Source organism: Dromiciops gliroides, chromosome 2 (genome assembly GCF_019393635.1).
Source record: "Dromiciops gliroides isolate mDroGli1 chromosome 2, mDroGli1.pri, whole genome shotgun sequence".
Classification (NCBI taxonomy): Eukaryota; Metazoa; Chordata; class Mammalia; order Microbiotheria; family Microbiotheriidae; genus Dromiciops; species Dromiciops gliroides.
The window spans coordinates 387,038,997-387,060,030 of NC_057862.1; the positions used below are offsets into that span (position 1 = coordinate 387,038,997).

The window sequence follows — 21,034 nt, forward strand, 5'->3', positions numbered from 1 at the left end:
CCTCATTTTAAAGATGAGAAATTAAGGTCCAGAGAAAGTCTGGTCACATGGATAATAAGGACCACTGATACTAAATCTGACCCAATTATTGTAGGTCATACAACTAGATAGTAGTAGTAGAGCCAGGCCTCATGGCCACCAGAGTTTTCTTTCCAGAGACACCATGGTGGAACTCCCTCCATTTTGAGGATGATTTGCGTGGCCTTTGTGCCCATGCTTTGTCCGCATTACAGTTACTGCATAATTATGTATGGGTCCCACCCATCTCCCCAATTAGAGTATAAGCTCCATGAGGGGAAAGCCCTGTCTTTGTGTTTCCCCCAGAAGTACAGTATGGTATTTCATTAAAAACTGATGAATTAATGTTATTTTTAAAAGATCCACTCTTTCCTCTCCATTCCCACAATCTTAGCTTAAAATTAGGCTCTAACCACTTCCTGACTGGAGGACTGTACCTCCTCCTTCCATATCTGGGGCAAGGCCAACTGGGGGAAGGAAAGGGAAGTTTACTTTATAACTGTGGGGTGTCTTCTACTGCAGCAGACACAAGAAAGATGATTCCAAAGCATGGTGCACAGAAGGTGTTAGAGCTAATCTTAGCTCCCAGAATTCACAAGCTGCCATATGCTGTTCTATTCCCCTCCATGCCACTGGACTGTATCTTAATTGACAATGCTTGCCCAATTAAGAGCTCTAACAATTAAGATGTGCTGGGAGATATGTGAATATTTGCAAACACTTGTTAAAATGTATCAATAATTAAGGGGGTGCTGTTTAAATAGCTGCACTTCTGGCTGTCTGACATTATCGTTTACAAAGAGCCACAGAGCGCTTTTTGGGCAGCATTCAGCATTACTAAGCTGGCAGCTGACCTACCCAAGGTCCAAATATCCTTCACAAATCGGAATTCACTGGCTTTGGCAGGATCTAGGCAGAGCAAGTAAAATGGAGATAGGAGGACTTTAGCCAAACTATTCAAGTCCCCAACCTGCTATTTATGGAAGAAACTGTTGAAACTATTAGTTTAGGTCAGGTATTCTTAACTTGAGGTCCATAAACTTATTTTAATGTTTTGGTAACTTCATCTCAGTATAATTGGTCTCCTTGTAATCCTATATATTGTTTTTTGTTGCATTTAAAAACATTATTCTGAGACATAAACCAGATTTCATCAAAATGCAAAAGGAGCTTATGACCAAAAAAAAGTGATGAATCCTTGGTCTAGGTGATCTTCCTTCTTTGGATACAGGGCCAGATTTTCACTTCACTTCATTTATTTACTCACTTATTCATTCATTCACTAATTTATTTATTTGTTTTTTGTCTGCAAGGCAATAAGGGTTAAGTGACTTGCCCCGGGTCACACAAGCTAGTAAATGTCAAGTGTCTGAGGCCAGATTTGAACTCAGGTCCTTCTGAATCCAGGGCCAGTGCTTTATCCACTGTGCCACCTAGCTGCCCCCTTCCCTTTAAACTATCCTTGAATGACCATTTTCCCTCCTAGCTGACACTACCCTTTGCTTGCACCTCCATGTTAGGCACAAAACATGTCTGATTTCATGTTGTACTTATTTGTGTCAGTGGCATAGCCCTATACTCCATGAAGACTTCATTTTATGAAATAGAATTCTGTATCTCCTTCAATGCTGGTACACATTAGGTACTTAATGAATATTTGTTGAGTTGAATTGAAACATGTGAATCTATGCAAGGAAGGAAACAAGCATTTCCTCATCGTCCGGTATTAATACAATAATTTGGTGTAGAAGTGACAAAAACAAGTATTCACAAACACAGATGAAAGAGCCGTGTTTTGAAGGACTCTTTTGCCAAAGTGTTTATTTTGTGTCAGGGCACAGAATCTACAGTAAGGCCACTAATAGAGATGATAGAGTGGAACAAGTGCTGGACAGGAAGCTGCCCAAATTGGGTTCTAGTCCCAGACTTGAGAGCAGGAGCAATGTAACCTTGGGCATATGTAAGAAAAACCTGGGAACACTTACCTGAACTGATGCAAAGTAAAATGAGCAGAACCAGGAGAACATTGTACACAGTAACAGCAATAGTGTATGATGATCAGCTGTGAATCACTTAGCTCTTCTCAGCAATACAATGATCTAAGACAATTTAGGACTTGTGTTGAGAAATGCTATGCCCTCCAGAGAAAGAATTAATGGAGTCTGAATGCTTTAAAAAAAAAACTTTCTTCATTATTCTTGGGTTTTTATTTCTTTTACTCTGCATTTTTTTTCTTTTTTTAAAGAATAAGTATTTTTATTTAAAGTTTTGAGTTCCACATTCTATCTCTCCTTCCCCTTCCCCTTCCCTGAGGTGGTAAGCAATTAGATATAGGTTATATGTGTGCAATTATGTAAAACATTACCATATTAGTCACTTGGTCTGTGTTTTCTTTTGCAATATGACTAATATGGAAATGTTTTGCATGACTGAACATGTATTATCTGTTATCAGATTGCTTGCCTTCTTAAGAAGGGGGGTGGGAAGGGAGGGAGAGAATATGGAACTCAAATTTTTAAAAAATGTTACAAATTCTTGCTTACATGCAATTGAGAAAAATAAAAATTAAGTGTAAAAAATGTTTTAAAAAACAGCTGTAAAGTGGGAATAATAATATATCCTATCTCCCCCAGGGGGCTAGAATGCTTTCTATGTGTTATCCCACTAAAGCCTCATATCATCCCTCTGAGGGGGCTAGGATATATATTATTACTCCCATTGTATGGAACAAGAAACAGGAACTGATTTGCTTGTGGTCACAAAGCTAATAAATTAATCAATAAACATTACTAAATAATTAGTATTGGTCACAAAGCTAGTAATTAATCAACAAACATTTACTAAGTGATTATGCTGTATCATACACTATACTAAGCTCTGGAGATACAAAGAAAAAGAAAAAAAAAACCCTGCCCTCAAGAAGCTTACATCCTAATGGGAGACAATATGTACATATACAGATACATACAAGGTACCTAAAGCTGAGGGGAACCTTAGAGGGGAGGTCCTTCCAGTTGGGGGAGCTAGGATAGACCTCCTGAAGAATATGGTATTGAGCTGAGCTTTGAAAGAAGCTAGGGATTCTAAGAAGCAGCATGTACGACAGCCAATGCAAAGGCATGGAGATGGGGGTGGGGGGCAGCAGTTTGGAATAATATAAGGAGAATAAGTATCTAGTAAGTATCAGAGATGGGACTGAAACCAAAGTCTAACTGACCCACTATGCCACAATTCTCTCTCTCTCTCTTTCTCTCTCTCTCTCTCTCTCTCTCCCCCCACCCCCCACAGGGCAATGCAGGTTAAATGACTTGCCCAGGGTCACACAGTTAGTAAATGTAAAGTATCTAAGGTTGGATTTGAACTCAGGTTCTCCTGAATCCAAGGCCGGTGTTTTATCCACTGCATCACCTAGCTGCCCCTACAATTGTCTCTTGATGAACAAATTACTTTCAGGGGTATGCTAGAGCTAGCTCAAGTGGCTTGATTCTTAAATATTCAGTGCCAAAATCAGCAAACACTAGAAATCAGGCCTTTCTTTATTGTTTTGTTGCTTATTCAAATTTAAAGTGATGGAGAAAATGTCCATAATGCAGATTAAACTTAAAAGTGTGTCATGCGGACATTATGTACAATTTTTAAAATGGGCCTGTTGTTAAACATTTACACTGGTCCTTCCCATTCTTTGAGCCTCAGTTTCCCCATTTATAAAATGAGGGGGCCAAGGCAATGATTTCTATGATCCTTCTGATTCTGTGATCACCAACCTAAACTCAGAATGAACTTCTCCAATACTTAGTGCTGGGTGGTGTGATATCATTAACTCCTCAGTAATGTGGGTGTGATTTGGTCTTTAACATGCTTTTAAAGTAAAGAAATAAATACAATCAGGCACTGTAAAAGGTGGTCATTAGCAAATGGGCCCAGTGCCCCATAACTTTAAAGTAATAGCCACATTACTGCCTAGGACTGATTATTTTTTAAACCTACCTCTTCCATTTATGCTGTGGGGGCTCTGGTTTTGTCAGGGAAAGTTGGGCAGGCCAGCCAAGCTTTCCAGCAGCCATTTAACCTCCATTTATGAAGAAATAAAGCAAAATTGATGCTGATTGGGGCCTGCTTTGGGGGATATTTCTGGTCCATAAAATCCCTTTTCCCTGCAATTTGCTGAGCTGCCCTGTCATATCAGGAGGAGCTAGTGCTGATAAAGATAAAGCTTTATCGCTGGGGTATTTGCTGCTAACAGCAACCTAATGCAGCAGTTTCATTTTGATGCAATTAATGTTAATGTCTGCTACGAAAATTGTCATTAAATACCATTTTAAAATCCATTCAATTTGCATATGCAAAGCCCATTTACTATCACAGAAGATAGAGCCAGCACTTCATCACTCCCTTTTTCTAGAATTTGTAGCCAGTGGGTTTTATAGCGATTTAAGATTTCATATTGAAAGCCAGATGATAATATACGTCCCTTCAGGCAGCCCAGTGGATATAGAAGATGCAATGGGCAAAGGCAGTCACAGAATTCGAAAATGTTGCAGGTGTCCTCCCCGTTCCTCAGCGCTCCTAAGCCGGGGATAGTGAGGTTGCTGGGCCATGAGTCAAGACATCTAGGCTGTAGTTATGTCTTTAGGTGTATGGCCTCCTGAGAGCCAAAAGACACCTCTATGAGGCTTGGTGTTCTTACCTGTAAATTGGGGATACGCTAACCTAGTCCCTCAGAGGGCTTTGAATGAGAACAAAGCAAAACAAATAGATGCAAAAGCACTTTGCAAATAAAAAGTGGATAGAAATAAATGGGGTGTGTTTCATTGTGGAGTTTTTTTTTAATTATTTACATTCTGATTATAACCCCATTTGAATTATGTTGCTAGCAGCCAATAGCACAAGATAGTTATTGCTGAAATAGAAATCTCCAGGCTAAGTAGTCATAGCAGCTGGCATTTATATAGTGCTTTGAGTTTTGCAAAGCACTTTGTAAATATTATTTCATTTTTTTCCTCACAAGACTCCTAGGAGGTAAGTGCCATGATTGTTCCCATTTTACAGATGAAGCTGAGGCAGACAGGGGTTAAGTGATTTGCCCAGGGCCACTGAGCTAGTTAGTGTCTGAGGCTGAATTTGAAGCCAAGTCTTCCTCACTCCTAGCCACTGCGCCCCCTAGCTGCCTCCAATGTGACTATTACATGGAAATACTACTGCCTTCCCAAACAACGCTGGCATATGAGGAATTTCTATTTCTTTAAGAACTAGGACATGTAAAATGACAATAAATTGCTATGACCAACAGAAATGATTATTTAAAATATGTAGCTATGTCAATAAGCATATGTAGGCTGATGATGGGTGAGATGAGCAGAACTAGAACACAGTAACATCAACATTGAGTGTTGATCTACTGTGATGGACTATATTCTTCTCACCAATGCAATGGCACAGAAGAGTTCCAGGGAACTCATGATGGAAGAGGATCTCCAAATCCAGGAAAAAAAAAAAAGAACTGCGGAGTATAGATGCTAAATGAACCATACTATTTCTTTTGTTTTTGATGCTGTTTTTTTTTCTATTTTGAGGTTTTCCATCATCGCTCTGATTTTTTTTCTCTTATAACATGACTAATGCAGAAATAGGATTAATGTTATTATGTGTGTATATATATATATATATATATATATATATATATATATAACCTATATCAGATTACCTGCTGTCTAGGGGAGAGGGGAGGGAGAGGAGGGAGGGAGAAAAATCTGAAATTGTAAAGCTTGTATAAACAAAGGTTGAGAACTATCTTTACATGTAATGGAAAAAAAATAAAATACTTTATTAATTTAAAAAAATAAGCATATGTAGCCTGCCTCTTTGAATGAATAAATGTATGAAAAAGCATTTATTAAATGCTTCCCAGGTACAAAGCACTGTGCTAAGCCCTGAGAACACAAGTAGAAAAGCAAATCATTCCCTTCTCTCAAGGAGTCCACGTTCCAGTGGAGGAGACAACACATAGAGGACCTTTCAGTTACAAGTCAGATGGAAAGGTACCATGGTCCTTAGGGTTCAGCCACAAAATGGATGGTAACATATCTTCTTTGATATCATTTTTCTCCTGATGAAAACCATCTCTGTTTCTGATGCTGAGCCATTTGACAGTGCCAAGAACTTTGGTGATAAGCACTTTCTTTCCCAGGTGGCTGTAGCCACTAAGATGGTAGGAGCCAGGTGGCATCTCCTCAGTGGTTCCTTATCTGGATGATGGCTGCAGGGGCTAGTCTGGAAGGAGACCACAGCTATTCCCAATGCTCTTGGGTTCACTATATGTAGAAAGTGACAGGGAGTGATGGGTAGTGATAAAAACAATAGATAAAGTGAATAGAGCACTGGCCCTGGATTCAGGAGAACCTGAGTTCAAATCCAGCCTCAGACACTTGACACTTACTAGCTGTGTGACCCTGGGCAAGTCACTTAACCCCAATTGCCTCACCAAAAAACAAAAACAAGAAAACAAAAAAAAAAACCCAAAACAATGGAATTGGGAGTCAGAGGATCTGTGTTAGAATCCCAGCTCTGCTATTCATTAACTATGTGAGCTTGGGCAAGTAAGTCACTTTACTTCTCTCATCTGCAGGGGGATTTTGTGTTTGTTTTTTTTTGTTTTCAGGCTGGCAGTGTGGTGTAGTGGGTAGAGCACCAGACTAAATGGTAAGAAGATTAATTTAGTTCACATCCTTTCTCTGACACCTAGCTATGTGACCCTGGGTAAGTCACTCAATCTCACCCAGTCTCAGTTTCCTCAGCTCAAAATGGGGATAGAACTAATAGCACTTAGCATGCAAGGTTTTGAGGACCAGATAAAATACTGTATGTAAAGTCCTTTGAAAGCCTTAAAGCCCATATGAATGTCATTTAGTAGTATTGTCCCTCCTTGGCTCCACACATGATACTTCCTAATCCAAATATCTCTCTTTGACTATGACTTCCCTACATATATTGCCTTCTTCTCTTAGAATTTAAGTTTCTTGGGGGCAGGAAGTTGTCTCTCTTTTGCATTTGTATCCCAGTGCTTGGCACATAGTAAGCACTTGAGCACTATACCATTCATTCATAGCCTTTGACAGTTTGAATGGCTTTTCCAAAACTTGTTCTTATGAGGCTATAAACATATATAAACGTATATATATATGTGTGTGTGTGTGTGTGTATGTGTATAAACATGTCTTATCCTGTTTGCCAGAGTGCAAATTCTTTGTGGGAAAAAACTAGTTCTACTTCTGAATCAGATTTATGGACACTTTATTGAGCAGATGTATAAAGATTGAATGAAAAGAGATCTGCTGGCAGTTTTCCTGTCATGTTGGATATTCTGGCCTAAAGTATCAATGAGTATTTCATCCAAATCAGGGCAATGACTTAAGGAATACATTTCTATCTGACCACTTTTCTGAGGTTCCTTTTCTTCTTGGCAATAATCATGGATCCCTATAATAGAATTATAGAGCCCATCCCCCAAAACAATTGTAAAATTTACCTTTTATCCCTACTTACCTTTCATTTGGGTACTTTCTTTCCTTTCTATAAAGCCTATGTGTCTCCCTTTAGGGTCTCTCTTATCAGGTAGAGGAAAAAATACAATAAGCATGCACCCTTGAGCCCATTTTATCCCATCTTCTCTAGCAGATTGCCTCCTCTATCATCTCCACTCTCTCACCAATCTTCCTCCTATCTACCGTTTGCTTCCCTGTTGCCCCTAAACATATCCAGGTCTCCCTTGTCCTTAAAAAATACCCTCGGGGCGGCTAGGTGGCGCAGTGGATAAAGCACCAGCCTTGGATTCAGGAGTACCTGAGTTCAAATCCGGCCTCAGACACTTGACTTACTAGCTGTGTGACCCTGGGCGAGTCACTTAACCCCCATTGCCCAGCAAAAAAATAAATAAATAAATAAAAATACCCTCACTTGCTCTACACATCCCTGCTACCTGTCACCCTATATCTCTCCTCCCTTTCATTACTAAACTCCTGGAGAAGGCCATGTACAATTAGAACCTCCACTTCATTTACTCTTATGCTCTTCTAAACTCTCTGTGATATGGCTTCTGACCTTATCATTCAACTGGAACTGTTCTCTCCAAAGTTACCAAAGATCCTGATCCTTCTTGACCTCTCTACAGCCTTTGACATTGTCAATCACTTTCTTCTCCTCAATCAATATTCTCTCCTCTCTAGATTTTCACGATACTTCTCTTTCCTGGTTCTCTTTCTCCCTGCCTGCTCTTTCTTGGTATCTTTTACTAGATCTTCATCCATGTCATGCTTGCTGATCATGGGTGTCCACCAAATGAGGCCGAGATATCTCAAACTCAACATGTAAAAAACTGAACTCCTCCTTTCCCCCAAACCCTCCCTTCTTCCCAAATTTTCCATTACTATTTTAAAATTAAATTTTATTTTTTTCAATAAGCAAAAATCTACCTTCCCCCCAACCAACTGATAATAAAAGAAAGACAAAACTCCTGTTGCAAACACGTATAGTTGAACAAAACAAATTTCTGCATTGTCCATATCCAAAAGGAAAAAAGCCCTTATACATCTGTGTGTATATGTATATGTGTACAAACGTATGAATGATTATTGATTCTGCATTTCTCACCTCTTTATCAGGAGGTAGATCACATGATTCATCAGTAGTCCTCTGGAATTGATGATCATCATGTTTAGGAAGAGTTTCTTCCTAAGTCTTTCAAAGTTATTTGTCTTTACAACATTGTCAGTGTATAAATTATTATCCTGATTCTGTTCATTTCACTCATCAATTCATCTAAGTCTTCCTGGGTTTCCATAAAACCATTCTTTTCATTATTTCTTAAAGTACAATAATATTCCATAACATTTATATATCATAACTTGTCCAGCCATTCCCCAATTTGCCATCCTCTCAGATTGCCATTTCAAAAGGAGCTCTAAATGTTTGAGTACATCCTTAGAGTTCATTTTTCTTGGGACCAATCTCTCCCTTAATCTACTCTTCCTCTAATTCCCCATTCACCCTTCTCTCCTTTCCCTCCCCTGCTGAATGAAATCTATTTCTGTATCCAACTGTGTGTGTTTATTCTTCTCTCCTTTGACCAAGTCAGATGAGAGTGAGGTTCAAAGGATTACCAGCTCTCCTTCCTTCTTGTGTTTTATAGACTTCTACTTGTGTAACCTAATCATATGAGATATTTTTCTCTAACCTTATTTTCCCTTCCCTCTCCCCCCCACAAGTGTATTTCTTCCCCCCCCCCACTTCCTTTCTTCTTTTAAGATCATCAAGATGTAACAGATTCACTTCTTAGGCCTTCTGATTAATTAGACTCTTTATGGCCCCTAATGATGATAGCGTCCACACAAGTTACATATATCATTTCCCCATATTAGAATAAAAGTAAGTTATCTTTGTTTAGTCCCTGATGATTTTTTTCTTTGTGTTTACCACTTTGTGTTTCTTTTGACTGCTCTATTTGCATGGAGTACTTAGAAATCCAGTATTTAATTAAAGGTCTATATTCCACCTGCAGGATTATACTCAGTTTTGCTAAGTTATTATTAGTTATTATTACCTATACATTTTGCCTTCTGGAATATAGTATTCCAGATTTTCCCTTCCTTTATGGTGGTGGCTGCTAAATCATGTATGATCCTGACTGAGGCTCTTTAATACTTGAATTATTTCCTTTTGGCTGCTTATTTTTCCTCTGATAGGAAGCTCTGGATTAGAATTTCCTTCAAGAGGTGACAGCTGGAGTCTTTCTATGTCCAGTTTGCCCTCTAATTCTAAGAGATCTGGGTAGTTTTGTTTTATGATTTCTTGAATTATGATGTCTGGGCTCTTTTTGGCCATAGTATTCAGATAGTTCAATGATTCTTAAATTTTTCTCCTCAATCTTTTTTCTAGATTAGTTGTTTCTGCTATGAGATAATCTTACATTTTCTTCTATTTTTCAGTCTTTTGACTTTGTTTTAATATTATCTTTTGGAGTCATTGACTTCTATTTAGTCCATTCTAATTTTCAGGGAGTTTATTGTTTGGGGAATGTTTTGTACCTCTTGTGCCAAGCTATTAGTTCCCTTTCCAGTTCTTTCTTTTGTATTTCTCACTTTTTCTATTTTTTCCGCTAGCACTCTCATTTCATTTATAAAGAGATTATAAAAGACTTTTAAAAACCCTCTTGCTTCATCTCATCCAGAAATTATAGTTGAATTTGTACCCATACTGTGTTTTCCTTCGAGGCTTTGCTTATAGATGTTTGGGAGTCATTCTCTTCTCCTGGGTTTGTGTCTTAAGCATCCTTGTCGCTATATTCACTTTTGATGCTGGGATTCTGTTTTCATTTGGTCATTCTTCCAGCCTTCAACTTGATCTAGGATTTGATATTAGGGTTTGGTGCCCTTCTAGGGGAAAGGTCTGGGCTGGTCCTATTGATGTTTTCTTGGGAGATTGAGTATTGTGTTATTCCAGACTCTCGGGGACAGCTTAGGCTAGGGATCTGCAGATTATCAGTGCTACCAAGTGGTCTAACTCAGGGCAAAGTCAGATCACTGATCCCCTGGACTGAGCCCTGCAAGTTCCTGACCTTGGTTTGGTTTGAGCAACAATAGACTACTGTTAGACTCAGCCCCTCTTAACCAACTGGGAAATTCTGCTAGTTCAGAGTTATAGAACTACAAGTTTCCCTTTGGTTGGGGATTCCTGCTCTGGTTATTTCTCTACAGGCTTCAGACTGGGCTAGAAGTTAGACCCATCTCTGCTCCTGAGGTCCAAGCTACACACCTGCTATTTGTTTTTGTTTTTGTTTTTTGGTGAGGCAGCTGGGGTTAAGTGACTTGCCTAGAGTCACACAGCTAGTAAGTGTTAAGTGTCTGAGGCCGGATTTGAACTCAGGTGCTCCTGAATCCAGGACCCGTGCTCTATCCACTGCACTACCTAGCTGCCCCTGCTATTTGTTTTTGAACTCTCTCTGCTTTAAGTACACAGTCTAGGGCCTGGGACAGTTCCTTACTCCTAGAAAGCCCCTGGCCCTTGTATATAAGCCCCTTCCTCAGCCTGTCCTTGATCTGTTACTTGGTAGTGAGAGGCAAAACTTCCATTTGAAATGTGTTTCCACACCTTGTAAGGTGTGGATCTTGGACCTCCTCTTCCTCTGGGCTTGGCCTCTACCATTTGGGAGTGCTTCATCCCTTTAAACTGGCTATCCTCTAAACCTTTGATGTTCTCCTTCCTCGTTTCCACCTGCCGGATTCCTTCATGACTCAATCCTACCTTCTGCAGGAGGTCTTTCTTACCCTACCTCTTACCCCCCAACCACTGATGACTTCCTTCTAAGATTAATTCCCATTTACAATGTATATATTTTGTATTCAAATATTTTTTTGCATGTTGTCTTCCCCTTTAGAATAAACTCCTCAAGGGCAAGGAATGTTTTTACTTTCTTTTATATCCAGAAGTCTTTCTGGCACATAGTAAGCACTTATGAGTCTTTTGTATTTTAAGTATTTCTTTCATATTTGTCCTGTATCTGATATCTACTACATTGAATGACTTTTCTGGAAGGGACATTGTTAATCCCTTCTAGGGAGACCCTAAACATGAGTCAAAACTAAGTGTTATTTAAAAGAGTTTCCCTGAGATTCTGGTGTGGGGCTTAAAGAACCAGAAAGAGTGATTTTAAAGCCTGAATCCCTTCTATTTAGGGTCAGGCTACTGCAAGAATGAATCCAGGTCCATGTGAGTTCAGAGCCTCCTTGGGGAAGCTCATTTCTTGCCACCACCAGCCCCATATACACACTCCAAACACCAGTGACATTTGAGCATTTTAAGGTTTCAATTTACCTTTCTAGTCTAACCTCATCGTCACATACTCTATGACACTGGATTACTTGGAACCCACTGATGGTTTCTAACCTCTCTTTGTTCATTCTGTTTTTTCCTTATCCCTACACTAGCTTTCCCATAAAATACCTACACATCCTTCAAGACCCAACTCAAACACCACCTCCTCCATATAGACTTCCCTGATCCCCCCCAAAAATAAATGACCTGTCCCTCTTCAGAGTCCACATGTAACTTTGTATTTTTAATGCTACTTTTCCATTCTGAAGTGGGTGAGACACAGGTCTCTGTGAAAGCATGAGGATGATCTAAAAAAAAAAATTAGGTCATTGCCATCCTAAATGTTCTCCATCCCTAGGGAAACATGGACGTTAAGCATCACTGTAAGGCAGATGGAGTCTCAGTGGTCTCAAGAGAGACCACGTTCCATCCCCCAGAGGGAGAGGGAGACATAATCAGCTAGAATGATTGATAAATCCATGAATGCAACTCCTTCCCCCAAGGGAATCCTACCAACCATTTTGGACATCTTGAACAAGCTTACTCATGATGGGAATATTCCAAAGCCAACTGGAATTTGCTTATTCTATATCAGAGCATTTCAAGAAGGCTATAGCCATCTTTGCTCTCTTGAGAATAAAACAGTACTACCCCTTACCACAGCAGTCACTAGGACCTACCCTGTAGTTTTCAATAGTGCCACGTTGTTGTCATTGTTTTTCTGGAACTGTTGTGCACACTTTGCTACTCAGAAAACCAAAGTGATAGATGAGAAATTGAGTGGCCTGAAAAGCTGACTGACACAAATATGCTTGTATTCGTTTTTGAAATGTAGGTTCCATTGGTGGTTTGCATATTATCGATTTAAGGACTATGTTTGATGCTTTGAGACATCAAACGATGCTAACTCACTCAGGACACCTGAGATAATATTGCCATTAACCACCACCTCACCAGTTTGTTTGTGTGTTTTGTTTTGTTTTGTTTTTTGGCTTGTGTTCTGATTCCACAGGTAGGATTAGATCCCAGAGGAAAGAATGGGACTCTAGTTACAGGCCAGACCTTACCGTGCCCGGATCCCAAAGGTAATATCTGGAGGAACAGATGACAGGTCCTTTTTCAAACGCCTCTCATCCTGGTCATTCCTGCGGATATCATTGAGTTGGCGATATAGGAAATGTTCCTTGGCTGTCACCAGACCAGCCTTGACTGCACCACGATTCATGGCAATAAAATCCCGAGTCATAGCCTGCGGGGAGGTAGGTTGCTGTTTCAAAACATTCCAGTGTCCAATGGCTTTGGGAAAAGGGAAACAAAAGAATAATAGAGTTTCTTTCAAATCCTTCCTTCCTTCCCCCAACAGATCCCCACTGTACCCCCTTCTCCCCCATTCACACTTGTAGCCTCTCCTTTTCTGAGTTAGTAGTCAACCCCTCAGAATGGTTATAACCTTCCCCTAATTCAGGTACTCTCAGCAGTAGCTGAGCAGGTGCCACTGGGAAAATTCCTCTCATCCCAAATTCTGAGCTGTAAGGGACTTCAGAGATCATTATTTTAGGTATGAGGACACCAAGGACCAGAGACGTTTAACAATTTGCCAGAGATAATATAAGCAGAGTCTGGATTTGAACTAAGGCCCTGTGACTAAATTTAAGTATTTTTTCCCCTGCAATACACTGACTCCCAAAATCATTGAATGAAAGAAAAAAAGAATGAATAAATAAATGAAATAAAGAACACCATTTACATGGCTATTAAGACTCATGCTACCTACTTGTTCTTCTAAGCTTTAAGAGACCTCTCTGGACTTGATCTCTTGCCTTTGTAGACCTCACAGATACCACTTGTTTAGTTGGATCCTTAACCTTGGCCCCTTCTGGCTGGACCTATCCCACTGCTGCCCATATGTCAGCCAAATGGACAATTGTCACCCACCGGCTAGGGGAAGCATAGTTTGCCCGTATGTCCAAGCCTTTGACTTGTTCTTGCTCTACAACATGCAAACTTGTACCATCTTACCTTCTGGGACTCCTCCATCCAGTCCATGAATATACAGTCCATAGTTAAAATTAATTCCAGGCAGAGTACTGCTCCTTTCCCGAGGCTTCCCAAGCTCAGCCTACCATTAGAATCAGTGGGAGAAAAGGTAAAGAACTGAGTGTCATGTCAAGCAACCAATCAATAAACAGGCTGTATAAGTCACAAGAGGGCTAGAATGGGAGCCAGGACAAACCATCATTAACTTTTTTTTTTTTTTTTGCAGGGCAATGAGGGTTAAGTGACTTGCCCAGGGTCACACAGCTAGTAAGTTTCAAGTGTCAGAGGTCGGATTTGAACTCAGGCCCTCCTGAATCCAGGGCCAGTGCTTTATGCACTGTAGTGCCACCTAGCTGCCCCACATCATTAACTTTCTGTAGCATTTGTTTGCTGTTCAAGGCCCTTCGTAACCTGCCTCCCCACACACATTTCCAGTCTTCTTACATCTTACACCCCTCTACTTCCCACATATTCTGCAACCCAGTGACAATCCATTCCTCCAACAAGATATTCTATCTCCCAACTCTGGACATTTTCACCAGCTGTCCCACAAGCTGGGAAGACCCTCCCTCCCTCTCTCTATCTCCTGACATCAGAGTCATCACTCTTTCTACCTTGCCATGATGATGTTCCTCAGTTTCCTCATCTTGCATAATGAAGGGGTTGGATTCTTGATGTCCCTGGCTTCCTTCAAGTCCTTTCTAGCTCTAAAACGATGATGCTACAATAAGGATGATGGCTAGAAACAAAGATCAGATGATGGGTGTGGTCACCAAAGCCCCTTCTAAAGAGGCAATCATGGACCAGAACCAACTTTCCTCACTAAGAAACTGCTTTTATCAGTCCAAGGGGTGGATAAGGTTGAAAACAAACAGGTTGTAGTTGCTATTAATAATCTAGTTGATTTTCCCTTTTATTAAAAAAACACGTTTTAAAAATGTATTATTATTTTTAGAGGAAATTTACTTGATAGCTTTATTGTATATTTATTTTTTGTTTTGTTTTGTTTTTGTGGGGCAATGAGGGTTAAGTGACTTGCCCAAAGTCACATAGCTAGTAAGTGTCAAGTGTGTGAATCTGGATTTGAACTCAGATCCTCCTGAATCCAGGGCCAGTGCTTTATTCACTGTGTCACCTAGCTGCCCCTACAATTTTATATATATATATTTTGTTTTCATGTCACCATTTCTGAATAAATCCCTCTCCCCTCAAACCATTATTGTAACAAAGAATAAAAAATAGGGGAAAATCATTTCAGCAAAATCAACAGATACATCAATGAATCTGATGGAATATGTAATATTCCACACCTACTGTCCCCACACCTCCACAAAGAAAGGAAGAAGGCAGAGAGAGCTGATGAACTTTGAGTGCAGATTGAAGCATACTTCTTTTTTTAATTATAAAAGTATTTTATTATTTTCCAGTTACATGTAGAGATAGTTGTCAACATTTGTTTCTTTAAGACTTCTAGTTTCAAATTCCTCTCCCTTCCCCCCCTCCTCAAGACAGCAAGTAATCTGATATAGGTTATATATGTACAATAACATTAAACATATTTCTGCATTAGTCATGTTATAAGAGAAGAATCAGAGCAAAAAGGAAAAACCACAAAAAAGAAAAACAACAGCACCAAAATCAAAAGAAATAGTATGTTCAATCTGCATTAATATTCCACAGTTTTTGTTTTTCTTTCTGGATGCAGAGAGCCTTTTCCATCATGAGTCCTTTGGAACTATATTGTACTGTTGTATTACTGAGAAGAATCAAGTCTATCACAGGTGATCAACACATAATGTTGATGATACTGTGTACAATGTTCTCCTGGTTCTGCTCATCTCACTCATCATCAGTTCATGCAAGTCCTTCCAGGTTTCTCTGAGCTCATCATTTCTTACAGCACAATAGAATTCCATTACATTCATATACCACAAGTTGTTCAGCCATTCCCCAATTGATGGGCAGCCCCTCAATTTCCAATTCTTTGCCAACACAAAAAGAGCAGCTATAAATATTTTTGTATATGTGGGTCCTTTTCCCTTTTTTATGATCTCTTTTGGAAAAAAATCCAATAGTCATATTGCTGGGTCAAAGGGTGGAAGCATACTTCTTTCACTTCATTTTTCTAGCTTTTTTGCAACATGGCTAATGTGGAAATATGTTTTGCATAACTTCAAGTCTGTAATTGATATCCTATTGCTTGCTTGCCTTCTCAGTGGGTGGGGGAAGGGTGAGATGAAGGGAGATAATTTGGAACTCAAAATTTTTAAAAGGTGAATATTAAAATAACTAAAGTATATTTTGTTTGTTTGTTTGAAATTCTGAGTTCCAAATTCTATCCCTCTCTCATTCCCTCTCTCCCTCCCCTCTCCCCTGAGGTGGTGAGCAATCAGATATCAGTTATACATGTGCAATTAATTATGTAAGACATTATCATCTTAGTCATTTTATATTAAAAACCTTAAGTAAAAAAAAGAAAATGCAAAGTAGCATGCTTCAGTCTGTGTTCATTCAATATCAGTTCTTTCTCTGGAGGTGGATAGTATGCTTTATCATTAGTCCTTTGAGATTGTCTTGGATCATTGTATTGCTGAGAATAGTTAAGTCATTCACAATTACTCATAAAACACTAATGCTGTTACTGTGCACAATGTTCTCCTGGTTCTGCTCACTTCACTATACATCAGTTCATATAAGTCTTTCCAGGTTTTTTAAAAAATCATCCCACTTGTTATTTCTTATCCACCAATAATATTCCATTACAATCATATACTATACCTTGTTCAGTCATTCCCCATTTGATGGGTAAAGTATATTAAAAAAAAAAAAGGAGGAAGGTACACTTTAGAAAATTGTCATGGGCCAGTTTGGTCATTATAATTATGCAATGTGCAATTTCTTTTTCTTTTTTTTTTTTGGCTCTTTCCATTTACATTGTTGTAATCATAATGTAGTATTTCTTGGTTCTGCTTGCTTCATCTTACATCAGTTCATGTCTTCTCATGCTTCTCTGAATTCTTCATATTCATCATTTCTTATAGCACAGTAATATACAATCACATACAACAATTTGTTTAGCTGTCCCCCAATCAATGCATCCCAGTCACTTTTTTTTTTTTAGTGAGGCAATTGGGGTTAAGTGACTTGCCCAGGGTCACACAGCTAGTAATTGTTAAGTGTCTGAGGCCGGATTTGAACTCAGGTCCTCCTGAATCCAGGGCCAGTGCTCTATCCACTGCGCCACCTAGCTGCCCCCCCCAGTCACTTCTAATAAAGTGTAGAGGCAGGAACAGTGGAAGATGAGGGCACAGAAGAAATGCTAGGAATGAAAGGGAAGAAGGGTGGAGTGAAGTGGGTCTCACTTGCTATTGGCTAGAAACTTCAATTCTGAGAGAGGAAATGGGAGCTATGAATGAGAAAAGCCATTTCCCTCTTAGGTTAGGGATAAGAACATTTCCATCTGTGAAAACTGAAAGGTCTTGGTGAAGAGATGTGAGAATCTACTTTCCCCTTTGAAAACAGATTAGTCATCAATATTCTTAAGAGTCCTTTGGGGTTGGACATTTTGTATTCTAAGGTCCCTTATAACACTGATATTCTGTTTTAAGGTTTCTTACTGTTTTAAGGTCCCACCTCTTCATTTCTAACATTCTATTTTCTGAGGACAATTCAATTAAAAAGTATTTATTCTGGGGCAGCTAGGTGACACAGTGGATCAAGCACTGGCCCTGGATTCAGGAGGGCCTGAGTTCAAATCTGGCATCAAACACTTGACACTTACTAGCTGTATGACCTTAGACAAGTCACTTAACCCTCATTGCCCTCCAAAAAATAAAAACCTAAAAATAATTATTTATTCTTATTATCTTATTTTCCTGAGCTGAGTCCTGAGGATCCCTGAATAGGCAATAGATGTGACTAGAAAAGAAATTCACAGCCAGAGTGTAAAGGGCCTTTAAAAAATGCCAGGCTAGGGACTTTTTCTTTTACCCTATAGGCAATATGGAGCTACTGTAAGTGTTAGACCAGTGACATGGTCAGACCTGTGCATTAGGAAGATCTCTTCCAACTCTGATCTATATTCTCAGGTCTCTTCCAGCTCCGACTTTCTATGTTTCTATCTAGAGACAGGGTGGTGGACTAAATGAAATCTATAGACTATTTTCAGCCTCATGATCATTGTTTTTGCTGTTCCTATTGATGCCCATATCAAATCCCAGACACAGTGATCTGATGAAAATCTCTCCAGAGCAGTGACTGCAGCCAAATTTCTGGTACTGTGAAGGTCTCTGCTGTGAAGGTTTGTTTGGAATTCATACCATATGACTCACTGTTTTACCAACACAAAGATCTGGCCTTCTCCTTTGTTTATTAAAATTACCAGCTTTTCCAGTGACTGCAGGGGAAGTTAATTAAAATGTGGCTCTTCAACTAGAACCCTCTCTTCTCCCCTGAGGCATCTGTGAGCTTTCTTAGCCTGGAGGTGGAGTGACAAACTCTGGAGCAAGCTACTTCCACAGGGGGACATTTTGCTTTCAGCTCAGGTATCCTTTAGTCTATGGACTATTGGTTTAGAAATGGAAAAAACAAAAACAAAAAACCCAACCCTACGCCCAGGGAAATTGATCGTGTTTTACACTTCTCTAATCAGGCACTACAGTCTTATAACCTTACTAAATTTTAAGCTCTGTGGAGGGCAGAGGATTATCTATGATATCTCATATCCACCCAGAGCTTTAAGGTTTATGAAGTCTTTCCCCCACAATTTTGCAAAGTAGTCAATGCAACTGCTATCCCCATTTTGCAGATAAGCAAACTGAGACTGAGAAAAGGTCAGTGACTTGTCTGGATCAGACAGCTAGACTCAAATTCAAATCTCTCTTTACTTACTCTAAGGTTTTGGCTAAGTTCAGCACTCATACCATGCTCTGCTGCTCTCCTACAACACCTAGCACAGCATTCTGGGAAGGAAGGGAGGAAGAGCGGGAGGGAGAGAGGAATGGTGTGAGGGAAGGAGGGAGAGAGGAAGGGAGGAAGGAAGGAAGGGAAGGAAGGAAGGAAGGAAGGAAGGAAGGAAGGAAGGAAGGAAGGAAGGAAGGAAGGAAGGAAGGAAGGAAGGAAGGAAGGAAGGAAGGAAAGAAGGAAGGAAGGAAGGAAGGGAAAGAGAGATGGAGGAAGGGAAGGAAGGAGAGAGAGAGAGGTGGAAGGAAGGGAGAGGGAGGGAGGGAGAAAGGACCAAATGTTAAGGTCACCCTTAGGCAGAACTAAGTATGCTCCTTCTGATATACACCAAGAGTCTAGTCATATTCTCCTCTGTCACTAACTAGCTGTGGGTTTTTGGGTAACAATAGGAACCAAAAATAAGCAAGTGAAAGGCAGCAAAGAACCTAGTACACATAGTCCAACATCATATCTCATTTTTAATGTATGATGAGACCTCTTGACCAAGAAGTGATGGAATAAATATGCAGAACAAGACATTTATTTGGGTATGGAAAATATGGAAATTTATTTTGCTTGACTATCCTCATTTGTTCTAAGAGTTTTGTTTTCCTTTTTCTCCCTAGTGGAGAGGGGTAAATGGGAAGGAGAAAAATCAATGCTTGATAATTTTTAAAAATTATTTTCAAAAAGTGAAATGGTATGGTGAGTGTGATACATTCTCACTGTGACTCCTTTCTTTGTGTTGACAAATCCTAGAGCAAGAATTTTATCATAGGTTTGGGGATCAGTTCCCATTATTTCTGCCTCACCAAAAAAATTATCATATTATCTATATACTTATATGGGTGCATGTTGCATTCCCAAATGGAATGTTATCTCCTTGAAGTCAAGAACTATCTTATTTTTGTCTCTGTATCTCAAGACTTGCCCTAGTGACTAGATGAACCCACTGCGAGGAGGAACTACTGGGAGAACATGGATGAAAATTGCATGGGATGGGCCAGGCACGGATGGATTATGATCCATATCTTTGGTAGGAGGTCACGCTTCAGTAAGATCACAGGTTCAGTTGCCTGACTATCCCCAGATACCAACATAGCATCAGATGCACAGAATAGGTGCCTTAGTCACTTTGGGATGATACTTCTTTGGGTCCCCTTCTCTATAATAATAATATTACTAACAACCAATATTTATATAGTGCTTACCATGTGCCAAGCAGTGTGCTAAATGCTTTACAATTATTATCTCATTTGATCCCCACAACACCCTGAGTGGTAGGTGTTTTTATTTATCCCCATTTAACAAATGAAGAAACCGAGGCAAACAGAGGTTAGATGACTTGCCCGGAGTCACAAGGCGAGTAAGTGTGTGAGGAAGGATTTAAACTCAAGTCTTTGTGATTTCAGGTCCAGCACTACCTGTTCTGACTCTGCCCCAGCAGAGGGCTGGCTGTATCTACTGAAGCCATCTACAATCATCCCCGAACCTCCCCATAGTAGTGTGTATTCTCAATTGGAATATGATCTATCCCTGTATATGTCCTATACTTTTCCTTCCTCTGAGCTTTTGCTCTCACTGTTTTCTGGTCTTCTGCTCTTTTCCCTCCCTACACATCTCCTTCAGAGAGCCTGCACTTCCTCCTCTGCTTGCTCCTTGCCACCATCAGTAATGACCATTCCCTTGCCCATACCACACAGCTTGTACCTTTCACATGCACTTAAGTATGTGGACTAAAGGTATTTCCTAGTGTCCTGTCCCAGAGTAGGTTCCCTGTGACCAAGGATCTATGTTACTCAAACACACATTTATATTTGCCCCATACCTAGGACACAGAAATGTCAACATATTTTTAAAAATTGAATTGAATTGAAAATGTGACATGAAGAATTGAGACAATTCTCTAGGACATTCAGGAACAAAAACCTGCTGCTAAGGGAAAATGGGACTTGAATCTTCCAAATGGGTTGTCTACACGGTTCAATTTACAAGCTAATTGCTCAAATCTCCACTTTGCCTGTGTGGACCGATTCTAAAGAACCGCAACCAAACTCCTTAACATCACGACCCTTTCTGGAAACCTCACAGAAAATGATATGTAGATCTAATCCCACATTTGTGAGTCTCCGTTTAAGAGGTACCGCGTGAGTGATAAGCTCTCAATTGTGAC

General features: G+C 39.8%; 1 protein-coding gene across 1 annotated transcript in view; it reads right to left on the reverse strand.

Annotated features, from left to right (window-relative positions):
- CFAP77 (cilia and flagella associated protein 77) overlaps positions 1 to 21,034 on the reverse strand; it is a 203,707-nt gene that overhangs the window by 83,702 nt on the left and 98,971 nt on the right. The window contains exons 2-3 of the mRNA XM_043985150.1: positions 13,903 to 14,002; positions 12,951 to 13,179 (exon numbers count right to left, since the gene is read on the reverse strand). Of these exons, the coding sequence (XP_043841085.1) occupies positions 12,951 to 13,179; positions 13,903 to 14,002 (329 nt within the window). The remainder of the gene's footprint in view (positions 1 to 12,950; positions 13,180 to 13,902; positions 14,003 to 21,034) is intronic.